This window comes from Mustela putorius, unplaced genomic scaffold, assembly GCF_011764305.1.
Source record: "Mustela putorius furo isolate JIRA1106 unplaced genomic scaffold, ASM1176430v1.1 tig00000487_pilon_pilon_pilon, whole genome shotgun sequence".
Classification (NCBI taxonomy): domain Eukaryota; kingdom Metazoa; phylum Chordata; class Mammalia; order Carnivora; family Mustelidae; genus Mustela; species Mustela putorius.
This window is the reverse complement of record NW_025421399.1, coordinates 5169794-5196115: the sequence shown is the minus strand read 5'-3', so window position 1 is coordinate 5196115 and position 26322 is coordinate 5169794. Positions and strand designations below refer to the sequence as shown.

The 26322-nt window shown below is 37.9% G+C and overlaps 1 protein-coding gene across 1 annotated transcript in view; it reads right to left on the bottom strand.

Moving 5' to 3' along the window:
* The window catches only part of EFCAB3 (EF-hand calcium binding domain 3), a 98081-nt gene that overhangs the window by 55001 nt on the left and 16758 nt on the right, over positions 1–26322 (bottom strand). The window contains exons 8-21 of the mRNA XM_004749234.3: positions 22019–22072; positions 21352–21456; positions 19412–19465; positions 15442–15546; positions 15049–15102; positions 14180–14284; positions 11585–11638; positions 10253–10357; positions 9349–9402; positions 7536–7640; positions 3377–3430; positions 2687–2791; positions 1252–1305; positions 694–798 (exon numbers count right to left, since the gene is read on the bottom strand). Coding sequence (XP_004749291.2) covers positions 694–798; positions 1252–1305; positions 2687–2791; positions 3377–3430; positions 7536–7640; positions 9349–9402; positions 10253–10357; positions 11585–11638; positions 14180–14284; positions 15049–15102; positions 15442–15546; positions 19412–19465; positions 21352–21456; positions 22019–22072 — 1113 coding nt within the window. The remainder of the gene's footprint in view (positions 1–693; positions 799–1251; positions 1306–2686; positions 2792–3376; positions 3431–7535; positions 7641–9348; positions 9403–10252; positions 10358–11584; positions 11639–14179; positions 14285–15048; positions 15103–15441; positions 15547–19411; positions 19466–21351; positions 21457–22018; positions 22073–26322) is intronic.

Below are 26322 nucleotides of genomic sequence, written 5' to 3'. Positions count from 1 at the left end.
CTGAGCAGACACTTAACCAACTGAGCCACCTAGGCAACCCTTGCATGAGGTTTTTAATGGGAAACCACTGGCTCTATGTTTGAATCTAAGAGTTCTCTAACTCAGGAACTTTTAGCCTGGGACTCACCCATTAGAAAATTCTTTCTAATGAATTCTATCATCTTTGCCTCTGTGACACTTTTATCCACCTAAATTGGTCTTATTCAGTCATTGATGAAACCTTATCTTATTTAAAAAAAAGTGTACAAGAAAGGAAAGGAAGGAAGGCAGATATAGGAAAGAAATATGGCAAAATGGTAATATTTGTTAACTCTAGCCAGTGGATACACAAGTGTTTGTCATAGTGTTTGTTTTCTGTTTTGATAGATGTTTGAAATATTTCATAAGTTTTTCAAAGAGATTAAAAAATAGGGGTGCCTGGGTGGCTCAGTGGGTTAAGCCGCTGCCTTCAGCTCAGGTCATGATCTCAGGTCCTGGGATCGAGTCCCACATCAGGCTCTCTGCTCAGCAGGGAGCCTGCTTCCTCCTCTCTCTCTGCCTGCCTCTCTGCCTACTTGTGATCTCTGTCTGTCAAATAAATAAATAAAATCTTTTAAAAAAAATAAAAAATAAAAAATAGCTTTATTTTCAGAAGACCTCATAGAGAGGCCCTAAGATTTGCCCTGTGGTACACTGGTTATCTGAAAGACTTACCATCAATAGGCAGGTGGTTCAGTAAGTCCTGATAGTCCTCTTTCTTAAGCTGAATCCCCATGTTCTTTACAATGGTGTTCAGGTTCTTGACACTGACTTTTTTCCCTTAGGAGAGAAGAGGATGTAAATAATTCAAGTAAGTCCAGGAAGTGGACGATTCCAGCCTCGAGTGTGCACCCACTGTAAGCACAGTGGAACACTGGCCCTTTGAATGACCCCAGATAGTCAGTGTTGGGAGTTGAGAGGAGAAAATGCGCCCTCATCATTGTGCTATAACTTTTAATTGAAATAATCATGGATGAGAAAGAAGAATTAGATAAGTCCAATGAATTGATAAAGATAACCAGAGTAAATGAAATCAAAATCTCAAAGTTGCTGCATATTACTAAGAATAAATTCCTCAAATGTAGTTATACTGAAAGAAGAGTGGTGGGTTATGAGGCGATGTTCAGTGTCACTAAACCAGTGGAATAATGACACAGCACGATTCTAATCAGAAATCTAAAAAAGAAAATGCAAAGCACAATAAATTTTAGCTGCTGTTCCCATGATTCTCACCTTTGAGCGGCTTCACACTCTCCAGTAATCTCTTCTTATACACCTTTCCATCTCCTGTGAGATAGGGTAAAATTCAAGTCAAAAGAAAAAGGAACTATAATTTTTAAAGACATTTTATTTAATTCTAGAAATTTATTCTGCCTCACCCTCAAATAATTATAAAAGGAATGCCCACATCGTGGTCAGTCTATTCCCTAATTGGAACACATGGCAGTAAGTGATGCAGGCTACATATAACCCACCCATGTGTTTCTTTCCTTTTATTTTTCCCTTCGTGAACTGCACTTCAACCCCTCTGTCTTTCTCTTTTTCTTGCCCATGCTCTAGGCCCATAAGGTATTCATATGTTTAGCCTGAACAGTAGAGTCTATAAAGGGATTTTCTTAAAAATAGCAATCAACTCAAACAGTAGCATAAAACAATATTTAAGTATATTTTGTTCCTTAAACAAACTCTTTTCATAAATTGAGGGGAAATTCAACAGGGGCAGAGAACATGGGACATCTGCCAGCCCAATCTATCTCTACAGGTGCTGTCTGTCCCCCCCTTCCTGTGGAAGGAGTGTCTACAGTGTTGACAGAAACAATGCTTGGCATGTGGCTGTAGTTGTCTCCATTATAGTCCATCTGCTTCTTTGTGCATCTCTACCCTGTTCCCCCAGAGCCAATATCCTAAGCATGCTGCAGTTCTCAAAGCTGGCCCCTTGAGAGTGATCTGGGGGAATGCTAGAAATAGGGAGTGGCCACAGCCTTAGGTATATGTGAGGGGAATATGGATGGGCACTGAGCATTTGCTCCCTGGGTTCCTGCTTCTGCCATCAGGAGTACTAGCACCCACCAAGATGTGTAGGCTTGCTCTTGTTCGGGGGACAACTGGGGACAGGTGCTATAGGGTGAGGGGAAGAACATCTCCATGGAGGTCCCTGAGAGTGGACAGGAGGCACAGGTGAAGCACAGGCTGGCCTCTAGGGTCTCTGGGGATAAGCATATGCACGTTCCCTGGAGGTGGAATTTTTAAGAGACAGACTGGCTACATCACTGACCAATCAGAATCAAATGTTGACAGTTTAACGTATGGTCCTGGTGGTCCCCTGCTCTCAGGTGTTTATCTTTTAGTTGCTGGATTATGGGGAAATGGGAGGGCTATCAGGGGTAGGACTGGGGATGTGGGGGCACATTCAGGAGGCTACAGAAGAATTTATCTGTGTAGCATTTGAGATATATATCAAAGGGTCCACTGACTGAATGGAAAAGAGAGAAATTTCTCACTTACAAGCTTCTCACTTCTAAACTAAAGCACAAGTGACAAGAATGGGGTTTCTTATGTCTGGAATGCATTTTCCTTAGGGAGTTTCTTAGGGGATTAGACAATTCTCACCCAGAAGCCCACAGAACCACAATTCCCTGAGCACCATGATGGCATGTTAAACACTCACTAGAGACTGGCAGAGTTTTCGACAGCATCAACTGTTCTTTTTCAGTAATCTCAATTCCCATGTTTCTTAGCACATTTTTTAAGTTGTTGGCTTCAACTTTTTCTCCTTTGAATAGATGGGAATCATTTCAGGCGACAATATTAAAAAATACAATTATTCTAAACTATGAAAGACATAACCCCATACAGGATTATTTCTAACCACAGGATGAAACTGAAATACATGAGCTGACTTCACTTACACAGAGTTATTGTAAAATTCAGTACCTGAAAATTTTCTTTAGTCAAAATAAGAATATAACACTCCTATTCTGCATATGGGTCAATATAGCATGGAGTATAAATGCCTGATGATTTATGATGGTATAATGAGTATACATAATTGTACTGGTAAGGAATATCTCTGTTACTGCTCCATGACCTGAATTATGAGCTGCACCTGTATTTTGATTCTTTGAACACTAGAGAAATGAACACATGACTGGCCAAAATATTTGAGTGTGCCCACACTTCTAAATCTCTAATGATCTATATTATTGTCAATAAGACAAAATCATCAATAAATAAGTAAAAGAGAAAAGCAAACTTATTAACGATGGCTGAAGGGGGTAAACTACTGCTTTAAAAAAATAATTCTCTATAAAGTGTCAAGATCTCAATTTTATGATATCTTATACAAGTTCTCACTCACCTGTAAAAGCACCAGCAGCTTCCATTAATGTATCCAAATCAACCTTTTCATCTTCTGTAGAAAAATTCAGGATTTAGATTCAGATGAACAAAACTAGACTTGAAAAATTAAATTCTTTTTTTTTTGAAAATTAAAGAAAATTCTTTTAAAGATTTTATTTGTTAGAAAGAGAGAGAGAGAGAGAGAGAGAGAGAGAACAAGCAAGGGAAGCAGCCAGCAGAGGGCAAAGCAGGCTCCCTGCTGAGCAAGGAGCCGGATGCAGGACTTGATCCCAAGTCGCTGGGATCACTACCTGAGCCAAACGCAGATGCTTAGCTGACTGAGCCACCCAAGCACCCCCAATATAGAAGTCATTTTTAAAATAAACTTTTAAAAATATGATTTTACAAGTTTTAAAAAAGATTTTATTTATTTATTTGAGAGAGAGAGAGAGAATGAGAGAAACAGAGCATGAGAGGGGGGAGGGTCAGAGGGAAAATCAGACTCCCCGCTGAGCAGGGAGCCTGATGCAGGACTTGATCCTGGGGCTCCAGGATCATGATCTGAGTTGAAGGCAATTGCTTAACTAATGGAGCTACCCAGCCATCCTTAAAAGTTTTTCTTAAAGATTATTTATTTGACAGAGAAAGAGAGAGAGACAGTGACAGCACAAGCAGGGGAAGCAGTTAGCAGAGGGTGAAGCAGAGGCTCAATCCCAGGACCCCAAGATCACGACCTGAACTGAAGGCAGATGCTTAACCGACTGAGCCACCCAGGTGTCCCTTAAAATATTTTAAAGTAATCTCTAAAACCAACATAGGACTTAAACTCATAACCCTGATATCAAGAGTTGCATGCTCTACTGACGAAGCCAGCCAGGTGCCCCTATCTAAATTCCTAAATAAAATTTGGTGTATGGAATCCCAATAATTTTTCATGCTTTTTTTCTAAAATTTTTATTATAGTTTCAATCCACAGGAACATATAACAAAAAGGTTTGAGCTTTAAGTATATATCCATTCAATTAGCATGACTTCTTTTTTATTTCATAAGCTATTAAAAAATCTTTTTTAAAAAAGGTTTTATTTATTTTGAGAGAGAGAGAGAAAAAGAGCATGAATGGGAGTAGAGAAGCCAGCTGCAATCAGCATGAATGGGGGGAAGGGCAAACGGAGAGGCAGAAGCAGACTCCCCACCGAGCGGGAACCCAATGTGGGACTTGATCCCAGGACCCTGAGATCCTGATCTGAGCTGAAGGCAGACATTTAACAGCTAAGCCATCCAGGTGTTAAAAATCTTTAGAATGTCATGGTGAATGGAATGTTTTGTTTGTTTGAAGTCAGTTCTATCCTAGAGGTCAATTTTCCTTTATTTAGACCTGGTTCTCTTGCACTTAGTAGAAGGCTGAGATGGGTTAAGCCACAGTTCTCAAAGTGTGGTCCAGGGACCTCTGTTGTCACCCACTCTTTGCCTTTTACACTTTTGACATTTGCACTGGTGGTGCAAAAGCAGAGATGGGTGAAACTGCTGGCATCTCCCATGAATCAAGGCCATGGCAACAAATGTACTACTAGTTATGGTGTTCTCCATTGTACATACTGGGAGTAAAAGAATGTCAGTTTCACTTAAGAATGTTCTTGATAATGTAGCAAAAGGTATTGATTTTATTAAATCTTAACCATTGAGAACGAACTTTTCAATATTCTGTACAATGAATTGAGAAGTTTGTATAAAGCATTTCAGTTCCTTAAGAAAATATAATGATTTCTTGAGGAAAATAACCTGTATGATTGTTTGAGTCTCAAGCAAATTAGTTTTTTCATGAACACCATATTTAGTTGGAAAAATGGAGAAAACCTAGAGTTTGGTATTTGGGAAGCATCTTCTTGAAAATGAACAAAGTGAGCCTGTTATCTTAAGAAAAGAATTGATGGTAGATGTTTTAATGGTATAGTTCAAGCTCTCAAACAAAAATTTAAATTTAGAGAACCTTATATCCACATCATGACTTGATAGGTTCTCAATACTTAAACACTTTTTAAAATTAGATTGGTGATATAATTAGATAAGAACAAATGTGAGTTTTTATTTTTATTTATTAAAAATTTTTTAATTTTACTTCACAGACAGAGATCACAAGTAGGCAGAGAGGCAGGCAGAGAGAAAGAGGAGGAAGCAGGCTCCCCACTGAGTAGAGAGCCTGATGTGGGGCTAGTATCCAAAATCTATAAAGAACTTATCAAACTCAATACCTAAAAAACAAATAATCCAGTGAAAAAGTGGGCAGAAGATATGAACAGACATTTCTCCAAAGAAGACTTACAAATGGCCAACAGACACATGAAAAAAATGCTCCATATCACTTGGGATCAGGGAAATACAAATCAAAACCACAATGAGATACCACCTCACACCAGTCAGAATGACTAAAATTAACAAGTCAGAAAATGACAGATGTTGGTAAGGATGTGGAGAAAGGGGAACACTCCTACACTGTTGGTGGGAATGTAAGCTGGTGCAACCACTCTGGAAAACAGCATGGAGGTTCCTCAAAAAGTTGAAAATAGAGCTACCCTATGACCCAGCAATTGCACTACAGGGTATTTACCCCAAAGGTACAAATGTAGTGATCCAAAGGGGCACCTGCACCCCAATGTTTATAGCTGCAATATCCACAATATGGGAAGAGCCCAGATGTCCATCAACAGATGAATGGATAAAGAAGATTATTTATATATATATATAGTATTTCATTATATGTAGTATATATATATATATATTTCATTATATAATGAAATACTACACAGCCACAAAAAAATTGAAAAATTGAAATCTTGCCATTTGCAACAGCGTGGATGGAACTAGAGCATATTATGCTAAGAGAAGTAAGTCAATCAGATAAAGGCAATTATCATATGATCTCAGTGATATGTGGAATTTAAGAAAAAAGACGAGGATTATAGGGGAAGAGAGGAAAATATAAAAGAAGATGAAACCAGAGAAGGAGACAAACCATAAGAGACTCTTAATCATAGAAAACATATTGAGGGTTGCTGGAGTTGGGGAGAGGTGGGAGTATGGGGTGTCTGGGTGATGGACATTAAGGAGGGCATATGATGTAATGAGCATTGCGTATTCTATAAGACTGATGAATCACTGACCTCTACCTCTAAAACCAATTAAACCAACAATACATTATATGTTAATTAATTGAATTTAAATAAAAAATGTAAAAAAAAACAATAAAAAAGGAAAAAAAGTTATTCATTTGAGAGAGAGAGAGAGAGCAAGGGGCAGGAGGGTCAGATGGAGAGGGAGAAGCAGACTTCATGCTGAGCAGGGAGCCTGTGGTGTGGCTTGATCTCAGGACCCTGAGATCATGACCTGAGCTGACACCAAGAGTCAGATGTTTAACTGACTGAGCCATCCAGGCACCACTGTTCTAAACATTTTTGTCTTCATTCTGTTCCTTTTTCTGTCTCTCCCCGACTCTCATTTGTGTGTGTGTGTGTTAATCATATAAGCAATGAACCTCTGTTTCACACTTCTAGTATCTTTCTTCCTTTCACCAACCACATCCCATTAGCTTTCTCCCTTTATCACCAGATAAAGGTCTTAATAGACCTTTAAAGACCAGATAAGGGTCTTAATAAAGACCCTTATCATCTGGACCTTGGCAGCAGCCTCTAAATTATATCGCTACCCCTGGTTTTTCTCTCCCCAGCATGTGTTTCCTCATTGTTTTCAGAGTAGACTAGTCATTGTCTACAGGATAAAGGTACTTATTTATCTATATCTGTATCTGTATGTATGTATGTATGTATGTATGTATCTATCTATCTATCTATCTAGTAGGTTCCACACCCAACATAAGGCTTGAACTCATGACCCTGAGATCAAGAGTTGCATGTTCTGGGGCACCTGTGTGGCTCAATGGGTTAGGCCTCTGCCTTCAGCTTGGGTCACGATCTCAGGGTTCTGGGATTGAGCCCTGCATCAGGTTCCCTGTTCGGTGGAGTGCCTGCTGCCCCTCCTCTCTCTGCCTGTCTCTGCCTACTTGTGATCTCCCTCTCTGTCAAAAAAATAAATAAAATCTTAAAAAACAACAAAAAAAGAGTTGCATGTTCTACTTACAGAGACAGCTAGGTGCCCCAGCATAAAGGAATCCTAAAATGCTCACCAGTAACTGGTAGGTGGCTCTGCAGGTCCTGGATTTCGTTTTCTTCAAGACTGAACCCAGTATTCTGTAGAACATTTTTTAGGTTACCAACACTAACCCTTCCTCCTTAATAAAAACAAGGAAAAGTAAATAAGGATGTCACAAATGGAAAAATGCAGGCCATCAGCCTTACCTAGAAATGGAAGTACAAAGAAGGTATTTACAGCAAGTTGTATGGGAGTCAGAAAGAGCACATGGTACCATAACTGAGCTTCTGAGAGAAATTTATGTGAGGGAGAAAAAAGTAAAGAAAGAGTTTGGCTCCTGGTGAATTAGGCAAAGACAATCATGTTATTCTGGCCAAAAAGTAAGATTTAAAACTTGCTACATTAACAACAGATTACCTTCTTAATATAATTATACTTAAAGAAAAACACCAGTTAATAGGCCAGAATAACTGAAAACTACTGTTGTAGTTTTGATCAAGTCACTATAAAATAGGATTTATAGAGTCAATTTCAGATGAGTTAAACAATAAATGAAAAAAGTGAAATCTTAGGAAATCAAAGATTAAGTATATATAACTTTTTATATACATCTAGATAGTAAAGGACTTTCTAAATACAAAAAAAGAAGAAATCACAGAAGAAATGACTGACATAATTAAAAACATAAAAATTAAAAATGTCTGTGTATCAAAATGAAACATAATGGACAGAGAGTAGATTTGTGGTTGCTCATCTGGGATGCCCATGGTTGAATGGGGAGTGATAGCTAATGGGTACAGTATATTTTTGGGGTGATGAAATATTCTAAATTGATTGTGGTGATGGTTATGCATCTCTGTTAGTAAATTAAAAACCAGTACACTTTAAATGGGTGAATTACATGGTATGTAAATTACATTTCAATAAACTTTTGTAAAAAATACAAGATAATAAAGTAAAAATGCAAATAACCACCTGGGAAAATATTTTCTATAGCTATGACAATTGTGCTATTATCTTTAATTTATAATGTGGTCATTCAAATTAATAGGAAAAAACCCAAATTAATAGGAAAAAGGTTGGATTCTGATAGGATAATGGGCAAAAGATAGAAACAAATAATTAAAAGACTGAAAGACAGAATGGTATAAAAACAGTTTATCTTCATTGATAACAAAAAAATCGAAACATTAATTAGATTCCGTTTTTCATTTATCAAATTGGCAAGGATCAAAAAATGTGAAAATAATTTATTGTGGCCAGGGCAAAATGGGAACCTGTACTTTTATCCACTTACATTTATTGCAGCCTTAAATATGTTAAGATTTACTGGATTTACCAGAAGAATCTATCCAAAGAAAATGGCTTAAAGTTGGACAAAGATCACAGATATATAAGAGCAAATCATTGGAGACTTCCTAAGTGTTCAATAAGAAAGGAATGATTAGGTAAATTATAAATACAACCTGATGATAGAGCATTAAAAATGATGTTTACAAAGAATTTTTAAATGACATGGTGGAATTCTTACACTAAAATTTTAGGATTAAGTATAGGATATATAAAATATACAGTAAAATTTTAATTATTTATACATACATATATACAAAAAAAGAATAGAAAGAACTGTAGTTAAAAAAAGGTAATATTACCTGGCATTATGGGTAATTGCATTTTTTCCCTGTATGCTACTTTATATATTCCAGATTTTTCTCAAATAGCCAACACACAGTAGAGACTTGGATATTTGTTGAATAAATACATAATTTCCTGATTGCTTATATGATCAGAAAAAAACAGTTACAACAATCTCAGATTTTATTGTCCTTTTCCTCCTCCTCACTCACCTTTGAAAGATTTCACGCCCTCCAGTAATTCTTTCTCAAACACCTTTTTATCAGCTGTAAGACAAAACATTTTTGAGTTTTTGATGATTCATAGAAATTAGTGTTTACTTTCAGAAAGGGGAAATTTAGAAATTTATCACAATTCATGCTCAGTGAAATGCGAAGTATTTAGAAAACTCAGTGTATTGACTCTATCCCTGGACAGAATACAAGGCCATTGTTAGTGGCTAGTTTGTTGAAATACACACAGCTTTTCCTTTCTCATTTTCTCCTCCCAAGTTTTACTTCATTTTTTCTTTGTTAGGCTTTCCTGCCCTTCTATCCTTTCATGTTCTTCCAGTTTAGACTTTAGATTTCTCTGAAAGGGACAAAAGAAGTTGTCCTATGATGGGACCTCTGACTGAAGAGGCCCCAGCTCCCTAGACCAAAATTTAAATGGTAAGAACAGGATTTTTTTTAAATGCTAGGATTGAGTCTTTAAAAAAAATATTTTTAATTGACATAAAATGTTCCGAGCAGTAGAATTTCTTTCTTTTTTAAACAATAATATTTGTTTGTTTATTTGAGAGAGGGAGAGAGAGAGAGCGCGCGAGCACATGGGTGGGGGGAGGGGCAAATGAGAGCTGGATCCCAGGACCCAGAGATCATGACCTGAGCTGAAACCATAGTCAGTTGCTTAACTGACTGAGCCACTCAGATGCCCTAAAGAGTAGAATTTCTAATACAAACTTTAAAACAAACCTTCTGTGAAGTTTTGAGGACTTGAGGAGATAGGAGACACTGCAGACATGGTACCTACTTTCCCAGAGTTTAGGATAGTGCCATGCATTAAACAGATCTTCAATAAATGTTTGTTGAATGAGGAAGCTTTTAGATATCAGTGAAATAGAACTTCAATGCTTACCAGAAACTGGCAGAGTTTTCAGAAGCTTTTTATGTTCCTTGTCTGTGATCTTTATTCCCATATCTTTCAGAACATTTTTCAGGTCCTCAGTAGGAATCTTCTCTCCTTCGGAAAGAAATACATATACATAATGAAACATCCCAGGTAGGGTTGGGGGTACGAACTAGGCACAATGAAGCCTTGTTTAGCTAATTTTCTTCCACATAAACTTGTATTTCTGGAAAGTTTCTCCAGATTCTACTGGCACATTCATCCTTTTAGTTGGTCAGGACAAAAAAATCTTAGGAGTCAATCCTGACTTCTCCCTTTACCTAGTTTCCATGAGGAAACTCTGTTGACTCTTTTTATTATTTTTCAGAATTGAGATATAATTGACATGTAACATTATTTTAGTTTCAGGTACACAACATAATGGTTTGATATTGGTTTAAATTATGAATGATCACCACAATAAGTCTAGTGAAATCCATTACCACAATAACTCCTTTAAAAATATATCCAGAATCCAACTACTTTTTACATCTTCATTGCTTTCTGCCCTGGTAAGAATCACCATCGTTTCTCACAGGGATTACTTTAAAAACCCTTTAGGGCTCTACTCCCTACTGCTACCTGTTCTCCACATAGAATCCAGGACGATCTAATAAAACCATAGGTCAGATTATATCACATTTCTGGTCTAAAACCTGCAATGGCCTTCCATTTCTCTCAGGACAAACCCCAAGTCCTGGCAGAGATTTCACAGTCCTGACCAATTTTGCATCCACCACCTCTTTCTCATCTCCTATTACCTTTTTCCTTCCTTATTCAGCCTCAGCTACATTAGCCTTCTTGTTGTTTCTTGAATAGTCCAGGCATGCTCCTGTCTTTGGGTCTTAGTCCATGGCCTCTCTGCCTACAACTCTTTTCCTAGAAGTCTTCACATGGATAAAACCCTCACCTCCTTCAAGTATTTGCTCAAATGTCACCTTTTCAAAGAGGCCTGGTGATCTGTTTGAAGCCACAAGTGCCTCCTTCCCCCTCCAGTCTCCTTTAGTTTCCTTTTCACTGTTTTCTAAAGCATCTATCACTTCAAACCTACTTTATAATGACTTATTTATTATGTTTATTGCTTATTTCCCCTGGTAGCATGTAAGCTCCAGAGAATCAACGATCTTTATTCTGTTTGCTGATGTATCATAACTGTAGAACAATGCCTGGCATGTAGTAAGTGCTGAATAAACAGTTGTTAGGTGAATAAAGGAGGGAGGAATCACTATTGTGTTAAAAATATAGTTCCGTATAAAACTTCAAGACCACATAATATAATCTTCATCATAACATCTCACTCACCTGTGATATTTTTAACTTCATCCATCAACACATTTAAGTCGGTCTTTCCATTATCTTTAAGACAAAAAAGTGCCAAAAAGATTTTTAGAAAAATTATGAAACAGAAACCCAAAATTCAACCATTTAGAAACATTTTTCCTAGAAGTTTATTATTTTTTCATGTCATCAATTTAAGTTAATATAGCTCCTGTATTTTATGCTATCAGAATCTATACAGCACAATACACGAGGCAAGGTTTATAGCACTCTCCTGTCCTTCAAGACAATCTGCTACTTATTAGGCTACTCTTTCCAGGCACTGAAATGACCTCTTTTCAGGGTCTGAAATTTATTTTTAAAAATATTTTATTATTATTTTTCAAGATTTCATTTATTTACTTCTCAGAGAGAGAGAGAGCACAGGCAGAGGCAGAGGGAGAAGCAGGCTTCCTGCAGAGCAAGGAGCCTGATGTAGGATCCGATCCCAGGACACTGGGATCATGACCCGAGCCAAAGGCATCTGCTTAACCAACTTAGCCATCCAGGCATTCCTCAGGGTCTTAAATGTTTTGAGAGTTTAAAAATCTTGTTTAAAAATGATGCTTCCATTTTGTCAGTGCTGACCTTACCTTTGGGCTTATGATCACCTTGGCATCAAGTAATCCTCTTAAAGGACAACGTGTTGGTATGCGTGCCTGGCTGCTCTTAGGTTGCTAACATGGTAATAACATTGATGTATTCAGTTAAATTTCCAGGTATGATGACAACACTTTTGTTTCGCAGTGTCTATTCTCAACTGGAAGTCTTTTTCATAGATGACACACTTAGTTTTTTTAGTATATTTTTCCAAGTCTGAAGTTATTAGAGGCCAGTGGATACATTTTTAGTAGTTTGTAAAATTGCAAGTTTGAGAAACACTGGATTGCAATGTTAAGCTTGTAGTTAAAAGATGCTACTGCTCTAATAGGAAAGATTCTGTCTGGAACCTTAAGCTGTCTACAGACCTACTCTTTCTCCACTTATAACTTAGTCAATGGTGTCAGTCCATCACCACTCAAACATGTTCACATTCTAATTTTATGTGTAATAATAATCCTAGGATTGTAAATTCCCCCAAAGGTGAGAAACCAAGAATCATTTTGTACTCCTCCTACTACTTCAGCATTGGTTTAAGGGTCTGCACAAGATTGATGACCCAAAGAAATTTTTACTTATAATTAAGTTCCAGTAAAATGCAAACATATTATAAAGAATGAATTAGCTTTGAAACCATACACATACCTTAGGTTCTCAGATACGGAATTTTTCCTTGCTTATTCTTTTTTACATCTTTTCAATTATGATAATCTTTTCTTGGTATCCTTTTATAATTTTATAGCATTTATGATGATGATGATGATGAAGAATATTATTATGTTATGACTTTCAAGTAGGATAAGGAAGAACCTTTAGTGGAGAATATTCTGTGACTATAAAGGACAGATCCCCTTATGTCTTTTACTTTGTGGTCTCTAATCAGCTCCATTGAGACCCCTGGACCCCTGAAAGAGTTTTGCATTCTGTTTCAAATGATGCCACAGATATACAAAGTAGTTTGTAAGAATTAGTTTAGAATTAGCCTCACACTTTAAATCATTGTGCTGGTATCTTTTCTCATGTTTCAGTATACTACAAAAACAAGGCAATGACAAATATCTGCATTTATTGAACTGGTTGATAGATTAAAAGAGCTATGAAAGGGATTAAAAAAGCAAAGAAAAAGTCATTTTTGGAAAAACTGCTTACCTCTTATTAAGACAAATGATCTGAGGGTCTAGTACAGTGCCTGACACATCACAGGCATTCAATTCAAGTTTATGGAATAAAAGAATGAAAGGTACTACTGATTTAGAAAAGCCCGTATTCACTGACTTGGATCAATCTTGCATCTTTACTATTTCTTCAAGGGCACAGATGTCTCTTAAAATATCCTCATGAATTTTCCTCGATTTTACTGGCATGAGTCTAATGTATGCCAATTAATTACATGAAGTGATGCTATCTGTCTTCTTAAATTTATTAGTTCTGGAAGTTCATGGCAGTATGGCAGAGTGGCTAAGAGACAGTTTCTGGAGCCAGATTATCTGTCCACCACTTACTAGATCTCTGAATTTAGGCACACTACTCGACTTCTCTATGTCTTCACATATAAGTTTCCTTATATGTGAAATGGGAGTAAAAACAGAACCTGCTTTGTAGAGTTATTTGCAAGATTAAATAAGGTAATATACACAAAGTGCTTAAAACAGTGCCTTGCATATGTCAGGACCACGTAGTGTCAGTCATTGTTATTTAATGCTGGGTTAGCAGTAGGGACTCAAAGATTAAAATCTGAGTATTCTCTGTTAGACCCTGGCATTCCTGTGAAGAGTGACACTTGCAATTTATATGGGGCAGCATTCTTGGTTATCCTTCCCCAAGTGATAACCACTGGGCCCAGTTTGGTAGCTATGCTAAAGGCCTCACTCTTTCTTTTTCTTCCTCTCTTATACATCCTATCTTCAGTCATTCCAGGTCTGAGACCAGCCTTAAGTCCAAAGTTTGGCTCACGGGTATACTGTCACTCAAAACTCTCACCATCAACTGGTAGACAGTCCTTCAGTTCCTGAACTTCTTTCTCCTTGAGATCAAGTCCCATGATTTCCAAGAAAGTGTCCACCTTATTTGGAGACACCTTCACCCCTTAGGGAAGAAAGGGATGAGACATGAAAAATATTTGCAATGATGTCAAGAGTGGGTGATTATAGATCATGCCTAGGTATCGGTACTACATAGACAATGAAAAGCAAAGAAAAATTAAACCAACCAAGTCAATGTGGTTTTGGTAACTAAGTCAGGAATTCCTAAACCCTGATCTGAGGGATTCTGTTAGGAATTTGAGGAGAAAGTGAGTGGTTATGGGTATTTGTAAGTCATGGCAAAGACTAAAATCAGCCTCTTTACATGTGTTCACACAGAAGAACTCAAAACTTGCCAAATTAATGGAGAATTATAAATCCATCTATCCACCCATCCACCCATCCAGCCAGCCAGCCATCTGTTGAGTCAGATAGACAGCCAATCCATGGATTTACTCTGTTATAATCCTCTGGGAAACTTTTAAAGAACATATGTTTCTAAATACTATCTCTGGAAATTCAAGATCAATATGACTGGAAAGGAGCCTAGCTATTTGAATGCTTTATTTCCCCTCTTGTGATTCTGATATACAGCTTTATTCTGATATACAGATTAAACAATGAACCACTGCTTTTTGGTTACTGTATTTAAACCATTTTGGTGATGGCAGTGTGCTTGAAGCATATAAAGAATAACCACTGACTTAACAAATAGTTGGAAAAGTTGGATTAATAATCTGAAAATTATAAAACAGGATGAAATTTTGAAAATCAAAGCAAAGCTTGGTGACCTGTTTTACTTGCCTTTTCATCAAGCTTCTTACTCACCTTCAAGAGACTCTAACTCTTTCATCAATCTGTTCACATATACCTTTCCTTTGTCTGTAAGAAAGGGAAAAATTCAAGTTTCAGGCAGTAGTGTTGATATTTAAATGAATTTAAATGGAAGATGCTTAAGTTCAGAAACATAGACTTTGAAATGTTTTATTCTAAAAATTTATATTATTTTACTTTCAAGAATAAAAAAAGAGTAAAACAAGCTTGTTTCACCAAACAAGCTCTTTGGTGAAATCATTTTGGTGATGGGGGCAGGGGTGGGGGACATGAAACATTCGTTATAGAGTATTAGTTATAAAAAGTCCACATACTTAACTCTCCTTGAGGGTCACTGTGATTTTTTAATGCCCCACCCCCCACCAGTATGATATTTTTAATGCTTACCATCGACTGGAAGCTTGTTTTGTAGGTCCAGGCCTTTATCTTCTGGGAGCGTTATCCCCATTTCCCCCAGAAAACTATCCAGGTTACTAATATCAACCTTCTCACCTTTAAAAAGTAAAAGGTGGTAATGGTTGAAAATCTGAAGAATAATGATCCTATGTTATAAAAAAATGTCCATATGACATTTGCTGATTAAACAATGAAGTAAACCCAACAAGAATGCCAGCTAAGACATAGTCTTAGAGCTTTTTGGCTAAAACAGTGATGATCAAATGTAGGCTGGGAGTTAGGAGATGTAAACATTCACCAGTATATGGGTAGAGTGAAAGAACAATCAATAAGGAAAATAATGTTGTTGAAATATAATTTTCTGCCAACATTAAAATCTTGATTTTGCAGAGACTTCTTAATTATATATCATGGAACCATATGGGACTTTTCTCCAGGGGCTACTTTCTAAGCCCAGACTGGCTCTCTGTCATGCCTCAGGGATTTGGTGGGCTTGCTTTCTTCTCTTCTTGGCAGCTACTACCACCCAGTATACTCTTTGGGCTTCCTTAAGGGTGGCTAGGAAAATAGATGCACGAGAAACGAGTCTTCCAGCTCGTTTCTTTTTAGTGTCCCAGGAATACTAGCACATAGATATTTTTATTGTTAGGGCTTTAATATAAGTGCTACAATGAGACAGACAAGGGAACACTAGACTATCCCCAAAAAGTGTAAGACACAAAGCTAACAAGTTTTGTTTGGTAATGGACTTGATTTTAGTTGCTGGGTATAAGGGCAGGATCACCACTTATCCTTGCCCCCTGTAGCTATTCCCCAATCTGCTTGTGGGATGGCTATGCGAAATTTTCCTTCATGATGGCTTGTCCCTCTAGCTTGAAGAGGCAGTTTAGCAACAAAAACAACAAAATGGTAATTATGTGAGGTGAAGAATGTATTAACTAACCACATTGTGGTAAACATTGTGAAATACATATGTGTATCAAATCATCACGTTGTATACCTTAAACTTACACAATGTTAAATATCAACTGTATCTTAAGAAAGCAAGAGGGAAAGAGGGAAAGATGCTATTTAGGTAGGCAGTTTGGACCTCCTAATCATTTCTAATTACAGAAAAAGAAAAGTCTTGCTTTTATTTATTTATTTTTTAATTTCTTGAGGAATCTCCACACTGTTCTCCAAAGAGGCTGCACCAACTTGCATTCCCACCAACACTGTAAGAGGGTTCCCCTTTCTCCACATCCCCTCCAACACATATTGTTTCCTGTCTTGCTAATTTTGGCCATTCTAACTGGTGTAAGGTGATATCTCAATGTGGTTTTAATTTGAATCTCCCTGAGGGCTAGTGATGATGAACATTTTTTCATGTGTCTGATAGCCATTTGTATGTCTTCATTGGAGAAGTGTCTGTTCATATCTTCTGCCCATTTTTTGATATGATTGTCTGTTTTGTGTGTGTTGGGTTTGAGGAGTTCTTTATAGATACTGGATATCAACTTTTTGTCTGTACTGTCATTTGCAAATATCTTCTCCCATTCCGTGGGTTGCCTCTTTGTTTTTTTGACTGTTTCCTTTGCTGTGCAGAAGCTTTTGATTTTGATGAAGTCCCAAAAGTTGATTTTCGCTTTTGTTTCCTTTGTCTTTGGAGACATATCTTGAAAGAAGTTGCTGTGGCTGATATCGAAGAGATTACTGCGTATGTTCTCCTCTAGGATTCTGATGGATTCCTGTCTCACATTGAGGTCTTTTATCCATTTTGAGTTTATCTTTGTGTACGGTGTAAGAGAATGGTCAAGTTTCATTCTTCTACATATAGCTGTCCAGTTTTCCCAGAACCATTTATTTATTTTTTCAAATTAAATTAAATTCCAATTCAACTAATTAACATGTAGTATATTATTAGTTTCAGAGGTAGAGTTCAGTGATTCCTCAGTTGTGTATACACCCAGTGCTCATTATATCATGTCCTTGTCTCAGTGTCCATCACCTAACTATACCATCCTGCTGTTGGCGAGGATGTGGAGAAAGAGGAACCCTGTTGAACTGCTGGTGGGAATGCAAGCTGGTGCAGCCTCTCTGGAAAGCAGCATGGAGCTTCCTCAGAAAGTTGAAAATAGAGCTACCCAGCAATTTCCATTACTTATATATAACATCCCGACTTTGGTTAGACTCTTGGGACTTCTCAGTAGGGTTTTCATATATATATATATATATATATATATATTCCTCATCATATATATTCCTCAACTCTAGTTCCTATTCTCTATCAGAGTTATCCCAAATCATCAACACTTTCCTTAAAGTCTTCTACCTCACCACTGGGCACTTTCTTTTCATAGATGATTCTGTTTCCTACTATACAGAGAAAATTGAAGCTTTTAGGTAAAATCCTCTGAATTTTACTTCCACAGATATGTAGATTCTCTATATCAGTATCCTTCCTGACTTGAAGTCTGATGGTCTCAGAAAAAGATGTGGCCTCAGATTCTTACATAGTTTAACTGCCTAAGGTTTAGTCTCCTTTAGGTGTCTTACAGGAGCCTCAAACCTGATATGACCAAATGGAAACTGTATCTTTACTTCTAAATTTACTTTACTGAATTCCTTATTTTGTTCAATGTCACTGTCACCCACCCAACTAGCCAGCTCAGAAACTGAGGTGTCATCCTTCATTCCATCCTTTTGTTCTATCTCTATACCTGATCAGTAACCAAATTCTATGGATTCTATATCCGTAACATCTCTTCTCTATGTCCCTTCCTCTCAAGTCTCACAGAGAATGATTTACTTCTGCCCTTTATTGTCTTTTGCCTGGACAATTACAACATGCTCTCTCACTAGTTTCCTTGACTCTATTCTTGTACATGTACCTTCATCTGTCCTTTATACTTCTGCTAGAGCAATGTTTCTAATATGCAAATCTAATCACATAGACTCCTGCTTAAAACCCCGGAATGCCTCCCCGTTCTGTGCAGATCAAATTCATACTATTCTATTAGGTATTCAGGGTCCTCTGTGATTTATGAGTCTCCTATGGCTGTAACAAATTACCAAAAACCTGGTGGTGTAAAACAATACAGGTTTTTTTCTCTTATAGTTCTGGAGGTCAGAAGCCCCAAATTAGTTTCACTGAGCTGAAGATCAATGAGTTAGCTGGGTGGTTCCTTGAGGAGACTCTCAGGAAGAATCCGCTCCCTTGCCTATTCTATTTCTAGAGGCCACTTACACTCCTTAACTTCTTCTTCTTCTTCTTCTGTCTGTAAAGCCAGCTGTGTAGCACCTTGCTTCTGTTGTCACATTGCCCTCTACTTTTTCTGCTATCCACTATCACTTTGCTTCCCGGTTTTAAGGACGCTTATGATTATATTTAGCACTCAACTGGATAACCAAGGATAACCTCCCCATCTCAAGACCTTAATCACACTTCCACAGTCTTTTTGGCTATATAAGGGAACAGCCACAAGTTCTAGGGATTAAGACCTGGATATCTTTAGGAGCCATTATTCAGCCCACCACGTCCCACTCTTATTCTCTAAGTTTATTCCTTGCCAAACTCCCGACAGCATTTATGCTTTAGCTACTCCAGCTTTTTTCTAGTTCCATAAAGTATCATACAGTTTCTCATTTTCGTGGCTTTTATTATTATTTTCTTTCCCTATCAGGAATGCCCATCCTACTCTGAAAAAACTGACCTAACTTTTGAGGATGTGCTCATGTGTTGCCCATTCTATTAAAGCATTTCCTAATTTCTCTTCCTCAGGTACAAGTGACCATTCTGCCCCTTCTTTACTGTGTGTAGGTTTTTAACATAGCACTGATGACATTTTACTGTATTTATTCATATGTATTTGTAAGTTTTTTTCTTGGCCCAGCTAAATAAGCTCCTGGAAGGTTGGTTTTTGTTGGTTCATACTTGGGATATAGAGATGTCGAATAATGAGATAATAAAGATCTAACCCACCTGTAAAAAGATTTCCTTCATCCATTACCACATTCACATCAATCTTCCCCTCATCTGTAAGATAGAATTTTATGTGTAATACAATAATAGAGAGAAATAGAAGACATAAAAGTCATCATTGAAGTACAACACAAAATTCAGTAAATTTTAATGATTTGCTCTAGAATTTTATCCTATTTTCTTATTAAATGGAAAACGTGGAAAGACAAAGCCCTGATTATGAAAGAGATACTTAATTTCATATTTCTAACCACAGTTTTTATTCTACTAAGATAAGCTCCACATAGCAGAGCACTGGGCTGACACTTAAAAAAAAGCCCCCTCAGGGCACCTGAGTGGCTCATTTCATTAAGTGTCTGCCTTCAGTTCAGGTCATGGTGCTGAGGGGTCCTGGGATTGAGCATTGGGGTCCCTGCTCAGCGGGAAGCCTGCTTCTCCCTCTCCCTCTGCCTTTCTGCCGTTCATGCGCGCGCTCTCTCTCTCTCTCAAATAAATAAATAAAATCTTTAAAAAATAAAAATAAAAAGTAGCCCTCCATTTTCAGATAAGGAAGAACTCCATTTTATTGATTATGATGCTGAGCAGCATCTTAAAAGGGGCAAATGTTTCAATAGGAAAGATGGGACTTGAGCATTAATAATGTCTATTTCTGTACTGGAATGATAGGTGGCACTTAGCTGTGTTCTTTCATTATGCACACTCATGATATATTTAAAAAGCTTTGATCAATCTAATTGAAATTTAATAAAAATTTTTAAATTTTATATTTTTAAAATCTTTATGTAGTATTTTCCTCTTAAATGGGGGTATGTAGAAGGAACAGCCTGAGATTGCTAATGCCTCACAGGAAAATGTCTCATCCACTCTCATGTATTTCAACTAGTCCCACAGAAGACTTAGGATAGTCTGAAACAGGTCTGTAATGCTATTTCCTGTGGGCTCATTGACCTGAAAAGTAATACTCAGGGAGATGGCTGGTACTTTCACAACCAAAATCCCTGTTGTGGTATTTCAGTAAACTTTCAAGATATCTGGAAAATATAATAAGAAAAAATACCTCCATCTGAGGTACCTGGGTGTAAGCAAGCACTTGCAAGGACGGGCTCCATCTGCACTGTGCCTGTCGCCTGCTGGAATTTCCATGGGTGCTTGTTTTCTGGGCGTTGTCCCAGCATTTTTTTAAAAAATCTTACTTCCAGTATAGTTAATATACAGTGTTATATTAGTTTCAAGTATGCAATATAGTGATTCAACAATTGTGTACATTACTCACTGCTCATAACGACAAACACACTCCTTGGTCCCCACGGAATGCCTTTTTTTTTTTTTTTTAAATTTTTTATTTTTTATAAACATATATTTTTATCCCCAGGGGTACAGGTCTGTGAATCACCAGGTTTACACACTTCACAGCACTCACCAAATCACATACCCTCCCCAATGTCCATAATCCCACCCCCTTCTCCCAAACCCCCTCCCCCCGGCAACCCTCAGTTTGTTTTGTGAGATTTTGCAACAGCATGGATGGAACTAGAGCCTTTTTTTTTTTTTTTACTGGAGAATTTCTATATATCTTCCGACAAGTCTTTCCCCAATTCCCTACTTGGCCAACTTAGCTTTTCTCACCTTTAGGATCTTACTGAATGCATTTTTAGTATTATAGCACAACCACATAGTGTTATGATGACCTGTCAGCATATATGCCTCCTTACCAGACTGAGTGAACTCCTAGAGGACAGAGAATCTGTCATCTTATTTTTATATTCCTAATACCTATGTATATTAGGCGCTCAAAGTCCACTGTAGGAATTGATGAGTTCTTGAGGACTGGGCCCTTAACTTTCTTTCTTTTTTTTTCTTCTTATGTTTCTACACATTCTAAATATACTCTCAGAAATTCTCATATATGAATGCCAAGTTTCGCAGTAGAAGCAGCTTACCATCAGCAGGCAGCCTGCTGAGCAGGTCAAGGTATTCCTCTTCTTCCAGGTCAAAGCCCATACTTTCCATGAAGGGTCCCAAATTATTAACATTAAGCTCCACTCCTTAGGGAAAAAGGGGATGGGAATGAGAGAAGCAAATAATAATGATAAAGTAAAAACTGCCAGGCATTATTTAGAGAGAGTATAATCAAAGAATAATAAATTCATTTAAATGAAAAGAGCTATCATGGGCATCAAGAACAGAATCTGTTCCTCACTTTTGTCCAGAGGATTATAGCTCTCATGAGACACTTATAAGGAGAAAACTAAAGGATTAGGCCAGTCTGTTGAATTCTGGTAAGACTTCTGCCTTTATAATCCTACTCCAAAAATGGGACTTGAAATGATAAAGACAAAAATAATTCCTTTTAATGTAGTTACATTAGAAGTTGTAAACGGCCTGCCTCTCTGCCTACTTGTGATCTTTGTCAAATACATAAATAAAATCTTTAAACAAACAAAAAACCACTACTGCCTTAAAAAAATGTTGCAAACTATGAGACAAGAATACTTAATAAATAAATGGGTTGGGTTGGCAAATTTGTCATCACCAAAAATTAATGTGGATTTTAAAACCTAAATGTAAAACATAGGGAGTCTCAATTTTACCTGACTGCTAACTTACCTTTGAGAGACCTTATGCCATCCAGCAATCTATGCTTATACAGTTTTCCAGCAGCTGTGGGATAGGACACAATAAAGGAATTGGTAAGGGGACCTGTTGTATTAATTCAAAACATAGCAATTTCAGAAAGGACAACTCTTAAAGTTTTACTCATTTTTTTTCTGTTTATATTCCAACTTAAGAGTTAGACCAATGGCAGAAAGCTCTCAAGAGTAATCTACCCACTTTATGATTTGACAATTGAAACAGTTATTGGTGGTGTCTTGCCATACTTTTTTCATATCTTTTCATCTAATTCTCATTTCCTACTCTTTTGCATAAGGTCACACACATTAATGCTCCCAAGGGTAAGAGCAGATCCAGTGGGACTCATGAGTGAAGAGATGGATGAGTTCTGAGCTAAACAACCTGATGGCCACAATAGGACATCTTTGACTATTAGCATTTAACATGTCTACATGTTTTTCACATGATATCAAATAGATATTGTTTTAGATATTTTCATTGACAAGCCCATGAAAATAAATTCCACAAGGTAATCCCTTACTGAGCTCTCTAATCTGTTGCCATTACAGGCTTCATAGTTTACAAAAATTCAAATATAGATTTCTATTCCTACATAGATGACGTGCTAGCATGAATTCCTGGCTCCTTTCCCAGAAATCAACCCTGAAGAAACCGAAGTCTGAGCAGAAGCTTGGATTCTAGGAATGAAATGAAAAGCCACAGCGACACCAGTGGGTGATGGAAAGCTGTCCCGGTGTGAGCGTATGTGCTTACAGCCTAGAGTGGAGGGCTTACTGGCAGTGCAGTTAAGGACCAATTAGGGAAATACTAAAAGAAACTTCTGCCCTCACCTCTCTGTACTATGATTCTAAGATTACCATTGCCCATCCTTTTTTTTTTTTCTACAGAAAGTAGCAGCAAAACCTAGATCCCTAGTGCAAGTGGAAGATAATATCAGGGCAGCATATAAACGCTTCTGGAGAGAGGACTGGATGTAAACAGGTGAAGACTGACAAGCTGCCTCAGGTATATTATCCTCCATCTCTCTTCTCAAATCTCTACAGCTGCTGGATTACAATCTGTACAGGTTGCCTTCTTCCAGTTCTACTCCTGAATTTGAAGGTGAAACTGGCCAGAGGTGGTGCCTGGAACAATTTCAGATCAGTAAAATGATCAACAGTATTTGCATCTCTCTGCCCTGGGGCTCATCACTTCCCCTTTCCCTTCTTCTTAAACCCAACAGGCTGATGTGGAACAGAGCTTGACTTTACCCCCTGACCTAAAGCACATTTCCAAACACATTAATGATGCCCCGAGAACAAGGGCGCACAGGACCAAAGTAACTCATCATCTGAGGAATACCACTGCTCCAAAAACAAACCACAAAGAAACAAATGGAATAATATATTCCATTTGAATAAGAATTATTGGAATTAAAGGACCAGGAATATAAAATAAGCATGATAGAGGGGCACGCACCTGGGTGGCTCTGTTGGTTAAGTGTCAGACTCTTAATGTCAGCTCAGTTTACCATCTCAGGATTGTGAGCCCGAGCCCTGCGTTGGGCTCCCCACTCAGTGGGGTCTGCTTGAGTTTCTTTCCCTCTCTGTCTGTCTCTACCCCTGCTCCTGCTCTTTCTCTCTGTCTCTCAAATAATGTTCCCTAGCCACTGGACCTAGGGTCATCTTCCTAATTAGTCTGTAGCTTGTCTGTAGGTTCTTTTGTTCCTTTTTTCCTTTCTCGCTGTCTCCCTTTGTGAACTAGTGATTTTCTGTCAGTGATATAGTTTGACTCCCTTTTTAAGTCTATTTTAAGCTTAATTTCCATTGCATACAAAAATTCTACCTGTTTAAATCCCTCCTCACATTTTATGTTTTTGATGGCACAATTTGCATTTTTATATTGTGTATCTATTAACAAAGTATTGTAGCTATAGTTATTTCAAAAGGTTAAAGGACAAAAGGTCCTTTATACTAGAGTTAAGTGGTTAACACACGACCATGGTGCACATTAGAGGATTCTATTCTGATTATGTACTTACTTTTACCAGTGGCTGAATATTGTCATACGTTTTCATGTTACTTATTAGCATTCTTTCATTTCAGCCTGAAGAACTCTTTGAGGCATTTCTTGGAAGGCATGTCAAGTGATAATAAACTTCCTCAGCTCCAGGTTGTCTGGAAATACCTCTTCTTCATTGCTGATGGACAATTTTGCTGGACTTTAATGTATTCTTGGTTGATGGTTTTTCTTTCAGCACTTTGAATATATCATCTTACTCTCTCCTGGCCTGCAAGGTCTCTGCTCAGAAATTTGCTGACAACCTAATGAGGGTTTCTTGTAAGTGACAAGCTTCTGTTCTGCTGCTTTCAAAATTCTCTCTTCATCTTTGATTTTTGATACCTTTATTATATTATGTTTCAGCAAAGGTCTCTCTGGGTTGAATTTTTATTGGCAACTATGAGCTTCATGAACTTGGGTGTTCAAATCTCTCCCCAAATTTGGGAAGTTATCAGCCCAGTTTAAAAAAAATAAAAAGCTTTCTGTTCCTTTCTCCTTTTCTCCTTCTGGTACTTAAATTATGTGTAGATTTTTTTTTCTCTTAATGGTGTCCTATAAGTCCCATAGGCTTTCTTTCTTTCTTTTTTTTTTTTTTTAAAGATTTATTTATTTATTTGACAGAGATCACAAGTAGACAGAGAGGCAGGCAGAGAGAGAGAGAGAGAGAGAAAGAGAGAGGGGGGGGGGAAGCAGGTTCCCTGCTGAGCAGAGAGCCCAATGCGGGGCTCGATCCCAGGATCCTGAGACCATGACCTGAGCCCAAGGCAGCGGCTTAACCCACTGAACCTCCCAGGAGCCCCTACTTTCTTTGTTCCTTTTCATTCTCTATCCTTTTTGTTCCTTTAATTGGATAATTTAAAATGATCTTTCTTCAGGTTCACTGATTCTTTTTTTTCTGCTTGGTTCAGCTGGGTTTTAAAGCTCTTTATTGATAAATTTCCCAGATCAGTAATTGTATTTTTCAGCTCCAAAGTTTCTGTTTGGTTCATTTTTACATTTTCCATCTCTTTGTTGAACTTCTCATTTTGTTCTTGTATTGTTTCATTTCTTAAATTGTTTTTCTGAGTTCTCTTATAGCTGAGTATCTTTAGAACAAGATACTTTGAATTCTTTATAAGGTATCTTTAAAACAAGATATTTTGAATTCTTTGTTAGGCAATTTGTGTATCTCCATTTCTTGGGGGTCAATTACTGGAAGTTTTCTGTGTTCCTTTGGTGGTGTCATGTTTCTCTAATTCTTCATGATCCTTGTAGGCTTGTGTGTATGTCTGTGCATGTAAAGAAGCAGTCTCCTCTTCTGACTTTATGGACTGTTTTTGGTAAGAAAACACCTTCACCTGTTTATAAGGTTATACTTGAGTTGCAATTCTGGATCTAGCAGTGTGGGGTGCCAAGAGGGGATGTGTGGTGGCTCCAGGTCTGGGGGGTATGTAGTGTCTTTTCTGCTTACATTTCTGGGATCCATGACATCAAAGACTGCACATTTCTTGGTGAGAACTGTGGGAGATCCAGAGTGGCTTCAGGGGCTTTTGGGGTGCTTAGAAGCACCCACGGGTCCAGTGGCTAGGGAATAGGAAGGTGGTAGTGGTGGCTAGAGCTAGTGGTTTGGACATGCTCAGCTGTGGGAGCTGGCGCAGGTGCATCTATAACAGCAGGGGCTGGCTGCAGATACACTCCTAGTGATGAGGCTGGCTGGCTTCTGCGAGCCCAAAAACCTGTGGAGTGAAAACTTCAGTGGCAAAATCTGCAGGAAGTCTGCAGTGGCTGTTTTGACAGTTGGTTTCTTCAGCAGCAAAAGCTGCTGGGATCCTCTGTGGAGCATCCTGCTGGGGTCTGTAATGAGGTCTTCAGTGATGAAAACTGGGGGTTATTTTTAGTGTTTGCAAGGGCTGCTGAGGTCCTCAGCAGCAATAACTGTGGGAGTCATTTCCAGATGGGGTCATTTGCAGATAAGGCCACTGGAACTATGGTTGCTCCCACTATGTGCCTGATACTGGGATCCCCTTCCCTTTTTCTTCGTTTTTAGCCATCTCTAGATGTCTCACTTTCGTTGGTTACTGGATGGAGTGAAACATAAGCAGGTCCTTTGTGTAGTGCCCCCAAAGTTTGGGGAAGCTGGTCATACAGCCCACTCTCTTTTTCTTGTGAGGGGAACTCTTTTGGGCTGGAGAGTTCCTTCTTGGCAGTGAGAAGTACTGGTCTAAGGGATGGGATGATGTAGGCAAAACAAAACTGCT